Here is a 22,691-nt window from a genome sequence, read left to right as displayed (position 1 = left end):
GTTAGCTCATTCTACAGCCAATATTTGCATATTGATCGATCGAACATTTATGGCATTGGGTTGGGTTGAGCTGGTAATTGCGTATACGCACTGTTTGCTTGGCCCATATTTGGCATTCTCTATTTTGTTTGGGGGAAGGGGCAATTTGTTGTTGAATTTATGCAATTGTTTGATTTGCAAAATAGCTGCAATAGCAACAACAATAACGAAAATAAACAATCAACTATCGAACAACACAATTCGACAATGATGCAACACAATAAAAGTCGCGTTGTTCGACAACATGTGGCATAATTTTGCTCACATTATTTGAAAATTTATCTGCGCATTTGGATCGTTTGTGGGGTTGGGGCTGAAGTTGGGGCGTGGCACACATTTTGCTGTGGGCCAAACAATTTGCAGATTACAATTATGTTAACATTATTTAATTTATTTGAGCTCAAAGCACAAATGAGGAAATTGTTTATTGCACGAGAGAGAGAGAGAGAGAGAGAGACTTGAGTTATTTTAATCGAATTTGTGTGTGTGTCTGTGTGTGTGTGTGTTGCACTTGTCATCGACTCTTTTTTTGCAACATAATTCCAGTGTTGTCTGTCAGTCAGTGTTTATTATACCCACTACTTGTGGGATAGATGGGTATTATAAGTTTTTGCTTTCAGCAAATATTTGTGAAATGCAGAACAGCGTCAAAAGCTGAGTATGAAAATTGTAGAAGATATGAATTTCAGAAATAATATTATAATGAAACAAGTAAGAAAGCTACAGTCGAGTGTACTCGACTGTGAGATACCCGCTACCCATTTTGAATAAAAGAAACATATTTTGCGGTATTTTCTCAAAATATACCAAATATACTGCAAAAATACTAAAAAAATACCAAATGGTATATTTGGTTTATCGACATAGTACCGCATTCAAAATATACCATAGACGGCACAATATACCAGATTGTCAGCCAAAGCAACTAAGACCCCTAGTAAGTAGGCGTTTTTGCCCATACAAAAGTATTTTTTTAATAACTTCGACAATTTTTATCTGATCGCAACCAAATTTTCAGGAATCATAACTACTATAGTAAATATTGTATATACCAAAATTCGCAACTCTAGCTTTAAAATTACGCTTGTTATTCGATTTTTTTGATTTGCGGGGGCGGAAGTGGGCGTGGCAAAAATTTGAAACAAACTTGATCTGCGTGCAAACATAACAAATACTGTCAAAAAAAAATTATAGCTCTACCTCTTATAGTCTCTGAGATCCAGTGTTTCATACGGACGGACGGACAGACGGACAGACGGACAGACACACAGACGGACAGACTGACAGACGGACAGACGGACATGGCTATATCGTCTCGGCTGTTAACGCTGATCAAGAATATATATACTTTATAGGGTCGGAGATGCCTCCTTCTACCTGTTACATACATTTCCTGCCGGCACAAAGTTATAATACCCTTCTACCCTATGGGTAGCGGGTATAAAAAAGGATGCTGCTGTCGGGCGTTGATTTACAATGTGGTATATTATGTACTCTATGGTATATTCTAAATTATTATTACATTTATTTATTAATATACCATATATAGCCTTCGGTGTACTTTAGTATTTACTAATCCAGTATACCGTTTCATATTAACAATCTGGTATATTAACTACTGCATGGTATATTATTAAATGTAATAATACACTAATATACCATTAACAGACCGCGGTATATTTTAGTATTTTTCAGTATACTAATTCGGTATATTTTTAGAATAATACCTTATTATTTTAATAATCTGGTATACTATGTAATCTATGGTATATTTTAATACATTTATTTATTATATAAAGCCTTCGGTAGACTTTAAAATTTTTTCCACTGCACTTTTTTGTTATATTTTAAGAGCAATACCGCATTATTTTTGACAATGTGGTATATTGTGTATATTCTAAATGTAATAATATATTAATTTACCATATATAGCCTTCGGTATACTTTAGTATTTACTAATTCAGTATATCGCATTATATTAACAATCTGGTATATTAACTATTACAGTCAGCGCCACAAAAAAAGCCGCACTTTTAAGGGTTACGAATTTTAAACTTTCAGGGCCTGTGGTTTCATTATATGATTGCGGATTCGCCCAATTTTTTTTTTAATAAGTTAATTGATGGTATGTTAATAAAGGTGCATACCAATTTTTATTTTAAATTTGTTTTTAATATTAAAAAAAAATGTTGTTTTTGGTTTCACCCTAGTTTTAGCGACTTTTCACTATTATGGCAAACTTAATGAAAAAAATCATAAAAGTTATAATAATGAAAAAATTCAACAAAAACTATTTTTTTCCAATTGAACACCTTACTAACTATAAAAAAAATTTAAATCTAGGCAATTTAACATTAGACATATTTTTTTAATTTAACTTAATACTTAGAAATGCCGCCTTTGGCCTTAATTACAGACTTTACCCTATGGAGCATAAAATCGTAAATGGAACACAATTATTTCTTTGTTATATCGTATATCCATATTTTTCTATACTTTGTTTTAGCTCATCCATAGTTTTGGGCTTTCGCTTTCTTTTTTTGGCCCCCATATAGGCCCCAACATTCTCGATTGGACTAAGGTCTGGGCTGTTTCCTGGCCAATCTAAGGACTTAATGCCCAATTCTTTCTTCAAATTGGACTGATTCTGATTGGTCAAGAGTGCTATTTTCAGATGAGTCCAAATTTAATCTCATTGGATTTGATGGAATTCTCAAGGTGCGCCGTAGACGTGGGTAACGGTTTTCTGAAAATTGCTGCATAGCCACAGTAAAGCATTCACCGTATGTTATGGTATGGGGATGCATATCCAAATATAAAACGGAATCAATTTTAATGGTTCAGGGTATGATCAATGCAGAAAAATACAAAGAAATAATTTTAAGTGGAGTTGTGCCTAGCATTGAGTCCATAAGTGAAGAAGAAGAAGAACCCATTTTTCAGGATGATTCTGCACCTTGCAATCGAGCGCGATCTGTGAGTTACTTAGTGTCCGATTGTTACCAAAACAACTTATTCAGATAAATCGAACATTTTTCTATCTAAAAATAATAAATTTGAAGAAAGAATTGGGCATTAAGTCCTTAGATTGGCCAGGAAACAGCCCAGACCTTAGTCCAATCGAGAATGTTGGGGCCTATATGGGGGCCAAAAAAAGAAAGCGAAAGCCCAAAACTATGGATGAGCTAAAACAAAGTATAGAAAAAATATGGATATACGATATAACAAAGAAATAATTGTGTTCCATTTACGATTTTATGCTCCATAGGGTAAAGTCTGTAATTAAGGCCAAAGGCGGCATTTCTAAGTATTAAGTTAAATTAAAAAAATATGTCTAATGTTAAATTGCCTAGATTTAAATTTTTTTTATAGTTAGTAAGGTGTTCAATTGGAAAAAAATAGTTTTTGTTGAATTTTTTCATTATTATAACTTTTATGATTTTTTTCATTAAGTTTGCCATAATAGTGAAAAGTCGCTAAAACTAGGGTGAAACCAAAAACAACATTTTTTTTAATATTAAAAACAAATTTAAAATAAAAATTGGTATGCACCTTTATTAACATACCATCAATTAACTTATTAAAAAAAAAATTGGGCGAATCCGCAATCATATAATGAAACCACAGGCCCTGAAAGTTTAAAATTCGTAACCCTTAAAAGTGCGGCTTTTTTTGTGGCGCTGACTGTACATGGTATATTAATTAATGTAATAATACACTTACATATATACATATGTACCATTAACAGCCCGCGGTATATTTTAATATTTTTGCTAATTTGGTATACCTTAAGAATAATCCAGTATTTTATTAATAATCTCGTATATTCTGTACTCTACGGTATATTTTAAATGTATTAATCTAGTAATATACCACATGTAGGCTTTGGTATACTTCAGTATTTTTTCTAGTATATTTCTTCAGTATGTTTTAAGAACAATACCGCATTTCTTGGCAAAATGAATCAGTATATTGGTGTCCCATATATTCCAGTATATTAGGTTAGTATATTTTTTGAATAATATCGCATTATTTTAACAATCTGGTATATTAAGTACTCTGCGGTATATTTGAAATGTAATAATACATTAATATACCACATATAGCCTTTGGTATACTTGACAATTTTTTCCAATTTATTAATTCTGTATATATTTTTCTAACAATACCACTTTTTTTGGACAAATCAAACAGTATATCGGTGTCCCATATATTTCAGTATATTAATTTGGTATATTTTACAAATAATACCGCATTGCTTTGTGCTTATTGAAATTGGTTAGCGGATAACTCACAGTCGATCACACTCAAATGAAACTTTCCTTCTTGTTGATGTTTTTGGACTTTAAGTTGGCCAAGTTCCAAGCCAAAAGTGTCGTGTCCGTGTTCGTGTCGTGTCGTGTTGGCTGCCAATCACCGCCTTTGGGCTGTTGGTGGTCCCATCGATCTCCTCACTCCACCAATCACATTGTCATTGTCACATGTCAGTGCGATAAGATCGCCAAAGTTGTTGCAGCCTCCGTTTTCAATTGGCTGCTGTTTGGCGATGCTATCAATTTGTCAAATGGATTAATTTGCAGTTTGATGAAGTATTTTCATATTTCAAGTTTCAATTTCTGAGCTAATTTGTGTTTCCTTCTGCATTTGCCATCGATCACAGTTGAATCACTTAACAGATGCAACACATATGTATGTCTCTATATCGGCAAATGTATCTTAATTTTAATCTTTATCTGTATCTGTATCTTTAGCTGCAGTTCTACAGCTGTTTAAATTGCTGCAATAAATTTGTCATCGACTCGCGGGATTGATTCAACAGCAACACAGCTCTGAGCTCAATTCGCCAAATTGCTGTCATTTGTTCTTGCTCTCTAGAGGCAATTGTATCCGTATCTGTAAATGTATATGTATCTGTATCTGTAGCTGCTTTATGTTCTCAATTTATGCGCTTCCTGTGCAATCAATTTGCCAATTTCCAAGTATTTGCGCACATTTCGTTTCGTGGAATTCTAACGAGACACAAAAATTTAATTATATTTGCACTCGATTGTCGATGTTGTTGATGCACATCCTGTTGCACATATAAAGTACATTGTATGTGGCACGTTGCACGTTGCAAGTGACACGCTTCTTGACCACTTTTGGTGCTGAGTGCTGAGCTGCCAACTACTTAGCTGCCTAAATTTGGTCGTCTGCGCATTCTTCGATCCCCCCTAAAATGGGCGTGGCTCGAGAGTGAGGTGCTGCTGCTATTGCTGTGGTTGATGTGTCCCACGAGCCGGCATCTGTGTTAACGTCTTTTATGGCATTTTAAAGTCATTCACAGCGTTATTATTGCTAATCAACTTGTGCTAGCAGACAAACCAGACTCCGGCTCGAGACTCGAAACTGAGACGAAGACTGAGACTTGAAACTGAAACTGAGACTGAGACACAATTTCAGCTTCTGTCGCTGGAGGGAGTGGAGAAGCAGAGAGGAGGGGGGAAAGCAGCTCCCAGACAGCATAAGCTTTAATTGCAGCTCAGACAAATTATAATTGCAATTAAATGCGATAAGTGAGCGTTATTTTTTCTTTTTTTTTTTTTTGCCTATGAAACCGAGTGTTAATTTCTTTTGGCCAAATTTTAAGACTTTAAGTCTTGAAGTGTAACTCAAACTGAGCGTTGGCCATAGAAAATTCATTTGGTTAGACGCATTTATTGAAACGATTCAATTTTGTGGCAGCAGCAGCATAAAAGTTATTTCGCTAATGAATTTTTAGTTTACAGCGCAAGTTTTAATGTTAGAGCACATATTTTTGTGTACATTTAAATCACTTTTCGCACAACATTTTAACTTAATGCAAAGTAAATGTTGAACAGCAATAAATGTAAAAGGAACATACATATTTTGAATTGAATTCTTTATTTCGCAAAAGAAACTTTCAAATTAGTTGCATTTTAACATTCTTCGTCAACTTTTATGTTAAAGATATATTTAAAGAATTTGGGAATTAAATTTTGTTTTAATATGTATAGTTCTTTTATTATTTGTAGTTTTTTTTATTTTTTATAGTTTATTTTTATTATTTATTTTAAGAACTTCATAATATATTTTAGAAATTGCTTCTTTATATATTTATTTTTATTTATTTTATGTTTCCAAAGCCTAAGCAAATAACATTAAATAAACAATAACATACTTCATAAATATATCAGTGGCTAAAGAATCTTATAGCTCTTGATTAGCACTTTAGTTAGAACTAAGAATGATTTTGTCGGTTTTAAGATAATTGCAAAAATGAATGAACAAATCTATGATTTTATATATTTTATCGTAAAACAGAAAGAAGTTTCAAAACCAATCGAAGTTCTAATAAATTGTTTCAGTTTACGTTTTTTCATTGTTAAAAGTGTCGCACAAATTCTGCCAGAGAATTACACTTATTATTACATGATTTTTTTATTAATGAATATTGATTTTAAACTAAAGATAAGCCTTTTTAGTGGAATAAGTATTGCCTTTAAAACTATGAATTTAAAATTTTTATTCAATACAATTTCGAATACAGTTTTATTATTGAATTGATTTTATTCCTTACAATTATTCCTTTTCATTGCAGTCGCTGATCAATTTGTCAAATATTTGTGACCATTGATGTAAATGTAAGTAGCACATTTGGATTACCATATTAATAGCGATAATTTGAGAGAACACAAACCAGAAGATGAGTGCGTTGCCCACTCGAATGCAGTTTCTGAAAACCCACAACGCAAAACTAAGCGATTCTTAAATTACAGTAATTGTCTCTCTGTCTGTCTGTCTGTCTGTCTGTCTGTCTGTGTTTTCCGAGTGGGTGAAAGGCCAACACAACGTAACAACAAACGTGAGTGACTCGCAAGTTAAACAAAAAACAAAACTGTTAACAAAACCCACACACGCACTTTAAAGTGCCCAACAATTGTGATCGCAACACATTCACAAACACGCATGATCGTTATGCAGATTTATGACTTCAACACTTGCAACTGATAGGAGACCCCCTCCCCCCTTCTCCCTCCCCCCTCTCATTGTGTTCGTCGTTAACAAAGTTGTTTGTTTATGAGGCGTTTGCATTGAATTATAGCACGACATTAGCAACAATTTAGCGAGCAGACATGTCGCCAGCTTCAATAATCATTAACAACGACACTTGTGGCCGCTGCTTGTTGTCGCTGACTGTACGCTAGACATATGTATATATACATATATATATATAGTATGATCAGTGTTGCATTTATTTAGGCCTTTTGCGCTTGGCCTGGCCCAAGTGGGCGTCTCACATTGGCTTAATTAATCATTTTGTCATAATAATCAACTTTAATTAAATTCAATTTCAATTTCAAATTTCAAACTCAACTACACACAACACAACACAACACAACATATTGATTGGCCTGACCGATCGACCGTTCAATCGATCGACCGATCGACAACAACAAATGTTATTCAATTATTACGAAATATTTTGTAATGCGACCAAATTGCAGCCACATGCAACACCTCTCTCTCTCTCTGTCCTCCTCTCTTTTCTCTGGCTGTCTCTGTCTCTTTCTGTGAGTGTCAAGCGTTCTAATTGGAGCTCTATTGCTTTATAACGTGCTGATAACTACTCCATTACAATATTTGCTAAATAATTGCCAGCATTGTCTGCGATTTGCATACGAGGAAATCGCAACCCAAACTCAAACTGAAACTGAAACTGAATCTAAAAAATACTTCAACCAATAGAGGAGACAAGCTGCGGCTGCTGCTGCTGCAAAATAATCTCAGTTATCTAGCATATAACATGATTCCAACCTAGAGGCTATATAGCATAATCGAGACACTGCGAGAGGGGCGTTTGTTTAAACGTTGTTTAATGACCAGTTGCGAGTAACAGTCACAAACACACACACACACACTAGCACAGGCACAGTGCAACCAGCTACGATTTGCATGACAGCAAAATAAATTCCTTTTAGTTAAACGGCTAATCTAGAAATATGTTAGGTTATAAAGGTGACTTTGGCTTGAAAGAAAGTTTATATTATATATAATTCTCAATTTATTAAATTAAAAATATAATTCAAATCTTTATTTGATTCGCAGTCCATCAGCATGGAATATGCTACAATAAAGTATATATTATATTCATTATTATATATTTTAGTAAAAATGAATAGGAGATTAAAGAGTTATGATAACTTAAGTCATAAGTCATAAGATGTAAATATAAATATATTTTTTTTAATTTATTAAAATTCAATATGTATTATTGTATTATTATATACAATAAAAACAGAAAAAAGGTTAGCATCTTACAGAGTTAAGATAGCTTAGAGAGTCATAAGATGAAAAAGTATTTAAGCACACAATTGATTGTCTATAGAAAAAGAGTTTTATTAAAACTGTAGTATTTTTATTTTTTCAAGATAAATGTTATAACTTTGAAATAAATAGTTCAAGTTTCGTAAAATGTTGATACTTTAAATATTACGGATCTTTCACTAAGCAATTAAATGTTATAACTTTTATTTTAAAGTAAACTTACTGTATTTCTATATTCAACATTTTCGATTTATTAAATTCGGTTGAAATGTTTAAGTATTCTTTATTTTAGTCTCCTGCAATTATGATTAAAAACTTAAATTACTGTTTGCTGAATTGTAGTAGTAAGAATTGGAACAGTTTTAGTAGTAGAAATAAATTTTTAGAAAACATTTAAAAATATAAAACTTATATATTACTTCTGCTTAAATATTTTGTTGTATTTCACATTCAACGAATTTAAAAAAAATGCATAAACTTAGTAAATTCTATGAAAAGTTGTTAAAAATAGTGTTGCATAAAAAAAAAGAATTAATTAAACTATGGAAATTAATTCATAAGAAAACGAAATAATTTATAAGTTTTCGAGTTTGTTTTTTTTTTTGAGTGATTTCAAATGAATTTAATAGAAATGAATACACGAATGAGTTGTAGAAACAAGTTTAGAATAAAAAGTGAATTAAGCTGTTGGAATTTGGTTGTCTCGTAGACCACTGTGCACAGTGGTGCGTGTGCCTCCTTCGCAGCGAACTACAATGTGGGCCTGCAATTAACTAGCATGAAATACGACCAATCCCAGACAGATACTGCCACAAAAAAGACATCAGACATTAGACACCAGACACCAGAGACCAGAGACCAGAGAGAGAGACTGGCGACTGCAAAACTGAGTTTCAACTTAGTTACAGTTTTGTCTTTTTAGGTTTTGCCAGTAGTTGTCTTTATCGGTAGTTTAGCTTTTAGTTTATTGCTCTTTTGGCAGTTAATATTTATTAGCCATAATTAACGGGTCTCCGCTGCTGCTGTTCTAGCTGGGACCACATATAACACGATCTCGATGTCTTGACCATTTGCCCATTAACCCAAGCAATGTTCAGTTTTGGGTACGGCTTCCGGGCCAAGTTGTTTTTACTTTTTTTTTTATTTTTTTAATTGCTTCAAAGTGCCAAAGGCACTTGAAAATTGTCGGAAAAACCAACAGCAGCAATTCTTTGTAACAATTATTTCGATAGAGCGCCAATGAAGAGACATAATTATTTATGCAAAAAGTGCAATCTCATCTTTCACCCGCTGCCCATTCAAATTCAAATTCAAATACAAATCAAGTCGAGTTTGATTTGAAACTTGGAATTCCCAATGTGAAAAGCAGCGCGGAAATTATGACGCGTTTTTCCTTGGCATTGAGCGAGAAGGCAAAGTGAATGTCGGACAGCTATCAAAAGGCAAAGTTGCAGCTGTTGCTGTTGCTGTTATTATTGTTATTATTATTATTGCCATTGTTGTTGCTATTAACAGTAGCAAGGCTTCAGCTTGAGCTTTGTCAGCTGGGCAGCCAGTGAACCTGTCCAACTTCAACTCCAACTTTAGCTTCATCTTGTTGGCCTGGCCGGAAGCGTTAACAAATTTGCACAAAGATCGTTTCGCTTTTTGGCCAAATCGCCAAATGGCCAAATGGCGCCACGGCACGCGCATCATCATCAGCATTTAATCATCATCATTATCATCATCATCTGCAGCAAATTCATTTTCCTTTTCGCTTTTCGCTCTTTGCTTTTTTCGTGCTTCGTGTTGCGGTTGTCGGCTTTTCAATTACGCCTGCCAAAATAAAAAGGCGCAATCTTAGCTGCTGCCGCTGTTCAATTTACTTTGGCTACAATGAGAAGCAACCGTTGAAAAAAGTCAAGTCGAGTCATAAAAGATGAATAAACTGCAATAAAACACATTTGAGGTTTATTTCTTCTTCGGTTTTAGTGCCGATTAATTTCAGTTCATTGAAATGTTTAACAAACTCAATTTACATAGCAAAACTTTATGGCATTTATGTGCATGCAATAAACGTGAACTTCATCTAGTTTCCGTTTTAAGTGCATGCAATTTATCTCCCAATTTGTTTATCGAATTTGAATAGAAACTATTTCTAGAGGGTTAAGTTTAAAGAGTACTTTCAATTTGCTGCGAATATTAATCAGTAATCACAGAAATCGAACAAAATTGAATGGCAAGTGTAATTTTCATTAATAACTGCAGTATTTATGATTCTTGTTATTGAAGAAATATTTTTGAATGGCAAAAGACGCTTACTGCAATCGAGTGTTAATTGCGTTGGCTGTCATTTTGGTATATTTTACATTCTGTGGTATATTTTAGATGTAGTACTGTATACTGCCTTCAGTATATTTTAGTGTTTTTCGGTATATTAATTTGATGTGTTTTAAATTTATTACTATATACGGTTTTCGGTATATTTCAGTATTTGTTCGATATATTGATTCAGTATATTTTAAATCTAGTATTATGTACTGACTTCGGCATATTTTTTGTTTTATTCGGTATATTAATTTGGTATATTTTAAATGTAGTACTATATATTGTTTTCGGTATATTTCGGTATATTTGTGTATATTAATATGGTATATCTAAAATGTAGTACCTATATACTGCATTCGGTATATTTCAGATATTTTAAATCTAGTATTATGTACTGACTTCGGCATATTTTTTGTTTTATTCGGTATATTAATTTGGTATATTTTAAATGTAGTACTTTATATTGTTTTCGGTATATTTCGGTATATTTGTGTATATTAATATGGTATATCTAAAATGTAGTACCTATATACTGCATTCGGTATATTTCAGATTTAGTCGGTATATTTGAAATGTAGTACTATGTATCATATTTGGTATATTTTTGGTATTTTTAGGTATATTAATTTAGTATATTATCAGAATATGGTTTCCTTGAATTGGGCTGTGGGTATTTTGCAGCCAAGTATTCTCGACTGTAGTTTTCCATCTTGTTATTATGATAAAACTATGAGCACATTTGTCATTCGCAAGTGATATAGTTTTATTAAGTTAATCATACATTTCTAGTGATGTTTTAATTTATTTTTTTTTAGCAATAAGAGCTGCATTAATACAGCTAAAAATGTAGTTAGTCTCAGTCATATATTTCGGTGTATAGAAAAAGTAGAAAAATCATATAATATAATATGAGAATGCAAATTTGCGGGCAGACTAAATTAAAATGACAGATTTTCCTTTACAATAACACAGTTCAAAATGCACATGTGACGAATTAAATTACTAAATAATGAAAATATGCATTATAATCTCAAAAATGCTGTTCCAAAAAGGGGTTAAGAATGGAGAACTCGAATTAATGTGGGATCATTAAAATGAAAATCACATTGCAAATATGTTTTTCGAACGCTGTCCAGTTCAGCTTGTTGTTTGTTTGTTGTCAGCCGCTGGCCAAGAGGTTAACAAGCAGGTAACCGTTAAGTTAAGTTAGTAAGCAGATAACGGGTTTAAGGGCCTCTCAGCACCTGTCATAACTAACAAATGCAAGCAATTTGTCAGTCAGCTCATTGGGATGCAGATGCAGATGCAGATACAGATACATATGAAGACTGAGATACTGAGATGGAGATTCAGGTTCGCATCGAGACTCTTATAACTCACAATACGCAATCAGAGAGGTCGACAAATAGTTGGTCGATGCGATTTGTTTTCGCCTCGGTCTCGTTTCACAGCCATTCCGAATTCCGTATTCCACCTTTTTCCATGCGCCGTCGTGTTCCGTATTCCGTATTCCAACGTTTGCAACTGCTTTTGATTCGTTCTCACAATTGCCACATACATACGATTAATGCAATGTGTCTGCTGCAATTAATGCGATTTAATTATACCACTGAACCAACTGAATTATTCGAATGACGAATGTGTCGATTGTGTAGCGTATTCGGTTGGCCAAAAAAAAAAAAAAAGCAAAAAAACAACCATAAAAATGGAAATGCAGATCGTAGGCAACTTGTTGATTTCTGCTTCTTCAATAGCAAATAATTGTTCGAGGCGTTGTGTTGCACTTGTTGCAATTGTTTTGAGCAGCGGCGACAAAAGGCATTCGACAACAACGACAACGTCAAGAAACAAAAGCAAAAGTAAAACTGCCGCAACATCGAAATGAAATTGAATGGAAATTTATGCGGAGCACGCGAAAAAATGCATTAAATGTGCACAAATACCAAGCAAGCAAACCAAGCGAGGGTCCAAACCCAAAGCTGAACTTAGCTCAACTCAGCTCAGCAGGTGGAGCCAATCAGAGAGAGAGAGAGGCGGAGTAGAAGTGATTGAAGTCGCGTTTGCAATTCTCCATTGTGCTCGTAAATGCCCAATAAATATGCCCATTTATGCCTGCGCTCAAATATGAATTTCCAACGCAAAATAATTCAAAACTATTTGCAAACGACTTCGATTTCAATTGGCATATTTGAGATTGTCTCCTCTTGCACATAAAATAATAATAAGAGAACCCATTTCAATCGACTTTGAAACTAAAAACTATGCAACTCTTGGGCAACAAGTAATTTAAGTGAATGGTATTTGACATTTTTATAACTCTGTGCGAACAGGAAATCCATGCAACTGGCAGTAGAAGAAATCTTCGACGCCATAAAGAATATATTCGTGATTAGAGTTCGAATGAACACCGCAAAGCCAACAATTTTGTTTTTCGCTTTATGAGTGCACGCAGATCAAGTTTTTTTTTTTTTTTGAGAAAATCAAGAAATAATTTCACAATTTCATAGCTTAATTGCTTTGGTTGGCAATCTGCGGTATAATGTTTATACTATGGTATATTTAGAATGTAGTAGTATATAGTTATACCGTATATGTTTTTGGGGTATTTTAATTTAGTATCAAGAAATGATTTCCTAATTTCATAGCATGGTGTAAATCTGAGGTATATTTTGTATACTATAATTTGTGCCCAATGGTATATTCTTAATATAGTTGTATATTGTTGAGTCGAATGTGTTTTTGAGTATATTTGAGTATATTTGGTTGTCAATCTGTGGTATATTTTGTATTCTATGGTAGATTTAGAATGTAGTAGTATATAGTTATCCCGTATATGTTTTTGGGGTATTTTAATTTACTATCAAGAAATGATTTCATAATTTTATAGCATAATTACTTTTATTATAAATCTGAGGTATATTTTGTATACTTCAATTTGTGCTCAATGGTATATTCATTATCTAGTAGTATATTGTTAAGCCGAATATGTTTTTCAGTATATTTATTTGGTATCAACCAAAAAAATATCATAGTTGCTTTGGTTGACAATCTGTGGTATATTTTGTATACTATGGTATATTTGGAATGCAGAAGTATATAGTTGTAACAAATATGTTTTTGGGTATATTAATTCGGTATATTTTAACAATCACTTCTCTTTCTCTCTCACTCTTTTTTTTTTCTGTCTTCATTTACGTTAACTTGTTAAAATTACTTCATGTTTTGTATTACACCAAAGTGATTAGCAGTGTTTTATAGGTAATACTTAAAAATTTATTGAACATAATAAAATAAATAACTTGCGGTATTTACGAGTAAGAGGCGAAATTTTAGGTGACTGCAAGAAACTCATAAATATTAATATAGACAAGTTAATCCCAACAATTGAAAATAAACAAATGTTTAATAACTCACAATGAGAAATACAAGTAATTTTGACTTTCTATATATGTTAGTATGCCCTGATTTCCCTGTCAAATTGTAGTGTTAATAAAGTGAGAATCCATAGTAAAAATATTTGGTAAACTCAACAACTAATTATACCAAATGGAGAAGAATTTCATACGATTGGAGACCAGAGATCGACGTATAATCGCCATCGATATCAAGGTGCTGCAGCGATCGATGGTGATACAAAACATGCTGAAATACTGCGACCTCGATGAGGGAAACGAACTGAAGCTTGCCATGCATGGCATCAATTCCGAAGAGCTCCTCAAGATTCTACTGTGGCTGGAGTTTCATAAGGACGACGAGGAGCCACAGTGGGTGCAGTCAAAAATAGAACCCGAAGACGTTGAATACCAGATCGATGACTGGGACAAGGAGTTCCTCAGGGAGAAGCTGCCGGTTGTGCGATCGATAATGCAGGGTGCCGATTATCTCGAAATACGTTGGTTGCTCAAGCTCTGTGCTCGCAAATTGCGCATTCGTGGCTCGAGCGAACTGTATCTGCATGTTATGGGAACCATTTCGCCGTTAGATTAATTTTGTCGTACACACATTTGTTTTGTTTAAAGCGACATGCTTTATTTATTTATCTTACCGCATCTGGCATCCTTTTTCCTAAGGAAAACATTGCTCTAGCCCTTGATTTTTGTGTTGGTTTTCTTGTTGTTTATTGTTGTTGTTATTGCAGCTGCTCGTTTGACGTAGCTGCCAGCTTTTTGTGGGCGCACGTTGGCTCAGTGCTATAAAACTCAACTCGCCAAAATAAATAGAAATTGTTCGTCGTTTGCTGGACTTTCGAGCAGTGTTGTCACTTTTGGCTAGATTTAGCGATTTTTAGTGTTAGCTACTAGTTACAGAGTTAGCCTTTTTTCGCTCTTCTTTTGGTGGACTTTCGAGCATTGTTGTCACTTTTGGCTAGATTTAGCGACTTTTAGTGCTTGCTATTGGTTACAAAGTTAGCCTTTTTTCGTTCTTCTTTTGCTGGACTTTCGAGTAGTGTTGTTACTTTTGGCTAGATTTAGCGATTTTTAGTGTTAGTGTTATTAGTTACAAAGTTAGCCTTTTTTCTTAGCAATTTTTATTTGGTTTTTGCTGATTATTTAAACATTTTTGTTGGAAAACATTTTGTTGTTGACTTTTGCTATCATACAAAATATATTTATTATTGGATTTGCTTTTCTATGACTGGAAAAAATAATGTCTTAGATACTTTTGAGTATTCTTTAGCATTAATTTACTATTTTTGTTTAATACTTTTTGATAATTTTAACATCATTTTTCGAAAACATTTAATTTCTGAATTTCAACATTTCAAAAATCATTTTATTTCAAGTTTTTACTATCATAAAAAAAATATTTGGTTATTATTAGAATTACTTTCTAGGAAATGGAAAAATAATATCACATTTTCAGACACTTTTCAGTTTTCATTAGCACTTTATTATTTTAACAATATTTTCGTGTACACCGTTTTATTTAACATTTAAACATTTATTATAAAAACTATATTGTTTTATTTTTAGAATAACTTTCAAGGGTACAGCAAAAAATAATGTATAAATATATTTACTTTCAAGCCATTTTCACCACTTGTGTCTTGGCTTTCAAAATTCTGACAACCAGTGTTGTAAAGTGCCACTCAGTGTCATGACAATTTATTTGTCTGTGCAATTTATGTGGCTGCAACGCGAGTGTTGTGACAAGTGGCAAGTGGTGAACCTCAACCTCAACCTCAATTGCGCAGAGTGTGGCAAATAAAAACAGCAAAAAGAAAACTTTCTCGCCATCAAACACAATGGTGGTCGCATTGGTTGGTGGGCGTGTGTTTTCTGCTTTTCACATATGCCACACTTTTACACAGCTTTTTTTTCAAGTGCGCGCGCGCAAGAAAAAAAAAGAGCATGGGAAATAACATTAGAGTTGCAGCAGGTGAAACTGTTGGGAAATAACGTTCGCCAAATGCAACCGACAATTCAAATGCTTGATTATGAGTGGCATAAATATTGTAGATCATCAGCAAGAGAGAGAGAGAGAGAGAGAGAGAGAGAGAGATGATCATCACACAAAATTGTGCTCAGCTAAACACAGGATGTTGTTGATATTGTTTTCCAAATTTCTAATTCACTTTTGTATAAGCAAAACTTTTCTCAAGCAAAGGCGGCTTGAAAATTGACTGAACAAATTATTAAATTCAATTGTGTAAGCAAATATCAACTTTGAAGAAAATTTGAACTACAATTCAAATTAAAGTAAATGATTTCTCTATTAATGAACAAATTCATAATAAATAACATAAAAATTGAACAGTTACAAGTTTGCAAAAGAAAATCAATAAAATATGATACATAAATATAATATTTATTGAGATATAAAACTATTCATTTTTTGCCACGCCCAAGAATTTTAGTATAAATAACAGAATTATGATTCCTGAAATTGTTATTGTTATTTAAGAAATTCTTTTGTATGGATAAAGCGCCGACTTACTTGACTGACGATGTGGTATATTTGTGTACTCTATGGCATATTTTAAATGTTGTTCTATATAAATATACCAAATGTAGTCTATGACATTTTTGTGGTAGATTAATCTAGTATAGTTTTAGAATAATACAGCACTGTTTTGCTTTTATTCAAATGGGTTGCGGGTATCTTACAGTCGAGCAAACACGACTGTAGCTTTCATTCCTGTTTTATTATACCCGCTACCCATAGGGTAGTAGGGTATTATAACTTTGTGCCGGCAGGAAATGTATGTAACAGGTAGAAGGAGGCATCTCCGACCCTATAAAGTATATATATTCTTGATCAGCGTCAACAGCCGAGACGATATAGCCATGTCCGTCTGTCTGTCTGTCTGTCTGTCTGTCTGTCCGTCCGTCCGTCTGTCCGTATGAACACCTAGATCTCAGAGACTATAAGAGATAGAGCTATAATTTTCTACAGCATTTGTTATGTTTGCACGCAGATCAAGTTTGTTTCAAATTTTTGCCACGCCAACTTCCGCCCCCCGCAAAATTTGGTATATTTTTAGTATTTTCGGTAAATTTTGAAAATAATACCGCAATATTTTGCCTTTTTTTAAAATGGGTAGCGGGTATCTCACAGTCGAGCACACTCGACTGTAACTTTCTTACTTGTTTTTTATTTTATTTAGTTATTATCACTTTAATACGAATTTTGAAGTGAATATGTATAAGCATTAGAGCAAATCTACATGTTTCTCAAATAATTTTAGTATATGTTTACTCCTTAAATATGATTTTTACGTACTTAAATATGATTTATGAATTCTAAGCTATCAACTTTCTTAGCTATTTATTTACATTTCGCAACTTTCTAAAGTTTCATAACTTGTCAAATAAGGAAGCATTAAATATGTCGTTCATAATTCAGAGTGACTCATTTCTGGACTTGATCCCAGGTTCTCTTATTTGTAAATTCTACAACCCAACTCTGAGTTGAGTTATCACTTCCTTTTTGCGCTGTGCTTACAACTTTTTTCCATATGAGCCAAGTGTGTTGAATATTATTATTTTTATGCAGATTTTTTTTTGTTTTGCTGTTGCTTTGGAAAATGCATTTTGCGTGCAACTTTTTTTTTGTATTTTGCAGCCACGAAAAGTGCAAGAAAACATATACACAAAAATGATTTAATAAGTTGTTGAACAACTCGAACTCGAAGTCGAAGTCGTTGTCTAAGTCAACCGGATATCGAAGTCGCGAGAGTTGGCCAAATGTTTTGCAATTTCCCTAAGTTGTTGTTGTTGTTGCATGTTGCAACTGTTTTTGGCCAGATGCGTGTGGCACGATCTGACGGGCTGATTCCTCAATTAAACGGCAGTCGGAATTTTTGCAGCTTGCGTCCAATTAATGCCCCCGATAAATGGCATAAAAAGCAAAGGAAAAAAACCAAAAAGCAAACACTCCACACCCCAAAGACGATTAATCAAAAAAAGTACACTAAATTGTTGTGTACTGCTTATCGAACATTTTAACGCCTCCCGTTGATGATGATCAACGAAGAGTGTTGCACAGTGGCAACTGTGGCAGATGCTGACGACAATCGCCAGCAACAACATCGATAACACCAACAACAACTCGTTGATTTACGAGTTCCGCTCGCACAATCTCACGCTTCAAGTCTCTGCAGCGATTCATTTGCTTTTGACTGCATTCGTTTGATCGTTTCGATCGTTCGCCTGATCATTCGATTCATTCATTCATTAAGCGACGAAGCGAGCATCTCGCCAAACATTTAACCAAACTCACGCTCCTCCGTCTCGCTCTTGCTCTCGCTCAATAATTGTTTCTTTTTTACGAGCATTGTTTAATCACCGACAACTTTTGGCTGCTGTTGCTTGGGGGCTGCTGCTGCTGCTGCTGCCTCTGCCTCTGCAATCATTTAGTTGATGTCTTTGGCGCTTTGATTTCGCCGGCGTTCCATGCATAATAGAGTTGTTGTTGCTGTTGCTGTTGATGTTGATGTGTAGCACTTGCCACCAGCGGAAGGCATTCGAATTTGGTTTCTTGGTCTCTCTTTGGTCTCGTGACTCTCGTGAATCGACAGCAAATTTGTCGGCTCCAACCAACGACGTGCAGCGTTTTTCTGATCCACATTTACAGCAGTATTCATTCAGTCTCGAGTTTGAGTTTCAGTTTCAGTTTCAGTCTCCGTTTGCTGTTACGGTTTCAATTTGAAGTTTCAGTTTCAAGGTTTCGGTTATTCAGCAAATGTTTCAAGGGCGGCAAATGTATCGCTTTGTATCGCTTATTGCTTCTCTTGTTGTTGTTTTTTGTTCATTTTGTTTTGTTGTATTTACACCATTTGACAGTTGTCCTCAAGTGCAATTTGTGGCTTCCACACACAATTCTTATTATGCGGTTTTTTTGTGACATCGCCTCTGATGTTTAACGCTTCATGTTTGACAAATGCATTTGACAAAATCATGACAAAACGTTGAAGAACTTGAAAGAACTCTTGAACATTGAAACACACTTGAACACTAGATGGCGCCTGTGTTTAATTTATTTGCATGTGTTTTCTTTGTTGGCCTATGCGGCGTATGCGTTATATTTCTTTGTTGTGCAATTGTTAGTTCAATTGGTTTTAGATGTAAAACAAAATGTAAGCGCACAAGTAAAATTAATTTTAACACTCTTAGAAAGTTAATCAGAATTTAAAGGTTGATAGATCTAATATACTAGATTTTGATTTTCGTTTATTCAAATAGTTATTCTATAAGGTTAAGACCAAACTCAAAATTCGATCATCATTTACTTTCACTTAATTTGTTCATAACTTTTCTAATTAAGTAAGAGAAAATTATGATTGAATTTTGAGTTTAGCTTGAACCTAATAGAATAACTATTTTACTATACGAAGTTTCAATCGATTTACATACATTGAAGGTGAATTGCCGACGCATTGTTTATTAAAAGTTGTATGCCAAAATTACAAATAATTAATACTTTGTATTTAATGAACCTATAATGAACTAATTGCATCAATTTTGATAAAAGACAAACATATAATTTATTTATTTTATTTATAAAAGTTAAATATAATTAAAATTATCACTAGCTTAGCCTTCGGCTTACAAATATATAATTATTTTGTAAGTTAAACGAATAAATGAAGAAGTCTTACCTTACCTTATTATATTGTAACTTTGTAACTTCATTAGCGCTTAAGATATTTGCCAGAAGCAAGAAAAATAGAAAACTGTAGTTTAAGAGAAGCTCTTTTACCCTTAATTAATATCTCAACCGCTCACAGTCTGATATATTTTGTACTCAATGGTATATCATGTGTGTAGTGTTTTATCAATAAACCAAAAATAACGTTCGGTATATTATGGTATATTTGTTCATCGTCAATAAGCGAAAAAATATAGCCGACTGTCTGTCTGTCTGTCTGTGTGAACACCTTTTAGCCATAGACTATAGTATATAGTATATATATATATAGTATAGTCTATATACCAAGAATTGCGCTCGGTATATTTTAGTATTTTTGCGATACATTAATTTGGTATACTTTGTATATAGTATATACTTTTGGTATATTTATTTCATACATCATAAAAATAATACCTCTTTTGGTAAATAATATAGTATAAAACGAGGATAATACCGATTTTTGTATATTTTAGTATTTTGTGATATATTAATTTAGTATAATGAATAAATAATACATCGGTTTGTATATTTTTAGAATTTTTGTGGTATATTATTCTGGGATATTTTAAGGATAATAAAGATTTGGTATATTTTAAGAATAATACCGCAATGTTTTGCCCTTTTCAACATAATATAGCTAGTATCTCACAGCCAAGTAAGCTCGCTTCCTTCCTTTGCAGTATTTTGTGTGTTTTTGGGTGAGTAGAAAGGTTAGTGATACGGTATACAAAGAAGGAAATAAAGAGAATTAAGTACTCAACTTAACCTGCCCATTGAAGCAAAGTTGTCCGAGTTCTGTGTGGTATGCCGTTGTTAAGCTGAGACTTTGGATCGTAATTGGTAGCACTCGCAAAGCGATCTCGAGGTGTGCATACACCGGGTTGATCATTAAGAAAACAGTTGGCAAACATCAAAGCAAATAAAAGGCAAAGAGGCAAAATAAAAATACAAAAGTAAAGCAAAGAGGCGACTAATTAACACATCGAGACCGAAACTCGATGCCGAACGTCGCGTTTGTTGTACTTAATAAAAATGGGTCACTTGGTTAGTTGGATACTTGGATACTTGGATAGTTGTTGGTAATGTTTCTCTTACTGACTATGCCTATATAGTTCAGTTACCCGATACGATACGATACGATACGATCCAATGCGATGCGAACTAATGTAATTTTGATGTATGTACTGTGCACGCACAGTTGAGCAAACAGCTGGCAGAAAAATGCCAGTATGTGTGTGTGTGTGTGTGTTGCAAGCAATTAACTGGGCGTCAAGTGTTGACCAACTGTTGGCAACTTGGCAATAAGAAATCATCAAAAAGTACACTCACACACTTACACACTTGTGTGCTGTGTGCTACATTGTGACATTCTTCTCCATTCAGCTTTTCTTTTGCCACCTGAAAAGTGTTTTTTCTTTTCTTTGTTTTTGTTTTTCTTTCACGTTTACTGTTTTGTTTCTTTTACTTAATTCCTGCGGCGTGCGCTCACTGAATCGAGCAATTTCCGCCTTTCGCTTGCAGTTGCATCACGATAACGATAACGATGCCGATGACGATGTCGATGTCGATGACTTTGACGTTGACGTCTGGACAAGATCAATACTGAGGCTGAAGCTGACCGACACAAAAGAACACATTTGCATTTAACTTGCTGTTGAAATTGATTGCCGCAGTTTGTCATTGATTTCTCTTGACTAGGAAATCTTTAGTTGTTTCTCTAAATTATCAGATTGAGCTCCCAAATAAATTAGCTGCATCTCGCTATTTTCTTTTGTTTAAATTGCACAAATTTTGCTTAAAAAAAATAAGAAAAAAAATTCTTAGTGCATGGAAAAAGGCAACTTTTTAATCTATGTTATGTTATCTGAAATCTGATTATTCATTGAGCAAACATTTCTTGCAACTCAATTGAATATATTCTAAACATGATGAAAATTCTAATTTACACATTCATAAAACCCTTAATAATATATGTACATTAATAATTTTGATAGTAATCAAACGTTTTTAGAAAAACAAATTACCTCAACTAAAACAGCAAAAATACTCGTCATATGCTGTATCTAAGTATATTTAGTCTTAATTCCTAAGCCTCAATTCTTAAGTGTACATTAAAAACAACTTCTTTGTCTTACTTTCTGGTATATTTGTGGATTCTATGGTATATTTTCAATGTTGTCTATATAAAGATACCAAATATAGCCGTTGGTACATATATTGAAGTTTTTATGGTATATTAACTCGGTATATTATAAGAATAATACGGCACTGTTTTACTATTATTTAAAATGGGGTCAAGCACAATAGACTGTGTCTTTTTCTTGTTCTTATTATTTGTATTTAAATTATACTACATTATATTATATTATACTACTATATTACTTATACATATATACTATACTACTTATAAATGAACGAACATTTATTGAAAATGCCAACATGATATATTTCATGCTTCTTTTCTTTTCTTTATTTACTTATAATATATGTACTTAGTATATTTCATATTTCATTCATTTGTTTATCATAAACTATATCAATTTCCAATTATAAGTTAGGATAACTGATCAGCTGAATTGAAGCCCTTAAGCACATTGCAGTACTCAAAAATATACCGAACAACGTTGATGTCAAAGACGTTGACTCTTCTTCGCCTCGGAGTCGGAGTTGGTGTCAGTGTCACAGTCACAACTCCCAGACTCAGTCTCAGACCTAGACCTAGACTCAGATTGAGATTGAGACCCAGGTTCAGACTCAGATTCAGATTCAGAGTCAAAGACAGACCTTGATAAGTCACATTAAGAGCTGCAGAGAGTTGGTGCCCAGCCCTCGAGTGCTGCTACCGTTTATAAATCTCTTAATTAAACGCTCATTAAAAATGTTAA

General features: G+C 33.5%; 2 protein-coding genes across 2 annotated transcripts in view; both read left to right on the top strand.

Annotated features, from left to right (window-relative positions):
• The window catches only part of LOC132795763 (protein PRRC2A), a 62,308-nt gene that overhangs the window by 18,658 nt on the left and 20,959 nt on the right, over positions 1 to 22,691 (top strand). The window contains 1 exon segment of the mRNA XM_060806643.1: positions 6,641 to 6,683. The gene's annotated coding sequence lies outside the window, so the exon portion shown is untranslated.
• LOC132795647 (S-phase kinase-associated protein 1) lies at positions 14,221 to 21,453 on the top strand. Its single transcript, XM_060806505.1, has 2 exons — positions 14,221 to 14,631; positions 21,328 to 21,453. The coding sequence occupies exons 1-2, from the start codon at positions 14,221 to 14,223 to the stop codon at positions 21,451 to 21,453; spliced, it is 537 nt and encodes a 178-aa protein (XP_060662488.1).

The sequence above is a fragment of the Drosophila nasuta genome, chromosome X, assembly GCF_023558535.2.
Source record: "Drosophila nasuta strain 15112-1781.00 chromosome X, ASM2355853v1, whole genome shotgun sequence".
NCBI classification, from domain to species: Eukaryota; Metazoa; Arthropoda; class Insecta; order Diptera; family Drosophilidae; genus Drosophila; species Drosophila nasuta.
The sequence above is the reverse complement of the archived record's forward strand: the minus strand, read 5'-3'. Positions and strand labels throughout refer to the sequence as shown.

What these genes read in the sequence shown, in the direction of transcription:
- LOC132795647 (XM_060806505.1), top strand. Translation starts at nt 14,221, where the DNA reads ATGGAGAAGAATTTCATACGATTGGAGACCAGAGATCGACGTATAATC. An exon ending in CGAGCGAACTGTATCTGCAT is followed by an intron (nt 14,632 to 21,327) that starts GTTATGGGAACC and finishes TTTCGCTTGCAG; the next exon opens with TTGCATCACGATAACGATAA.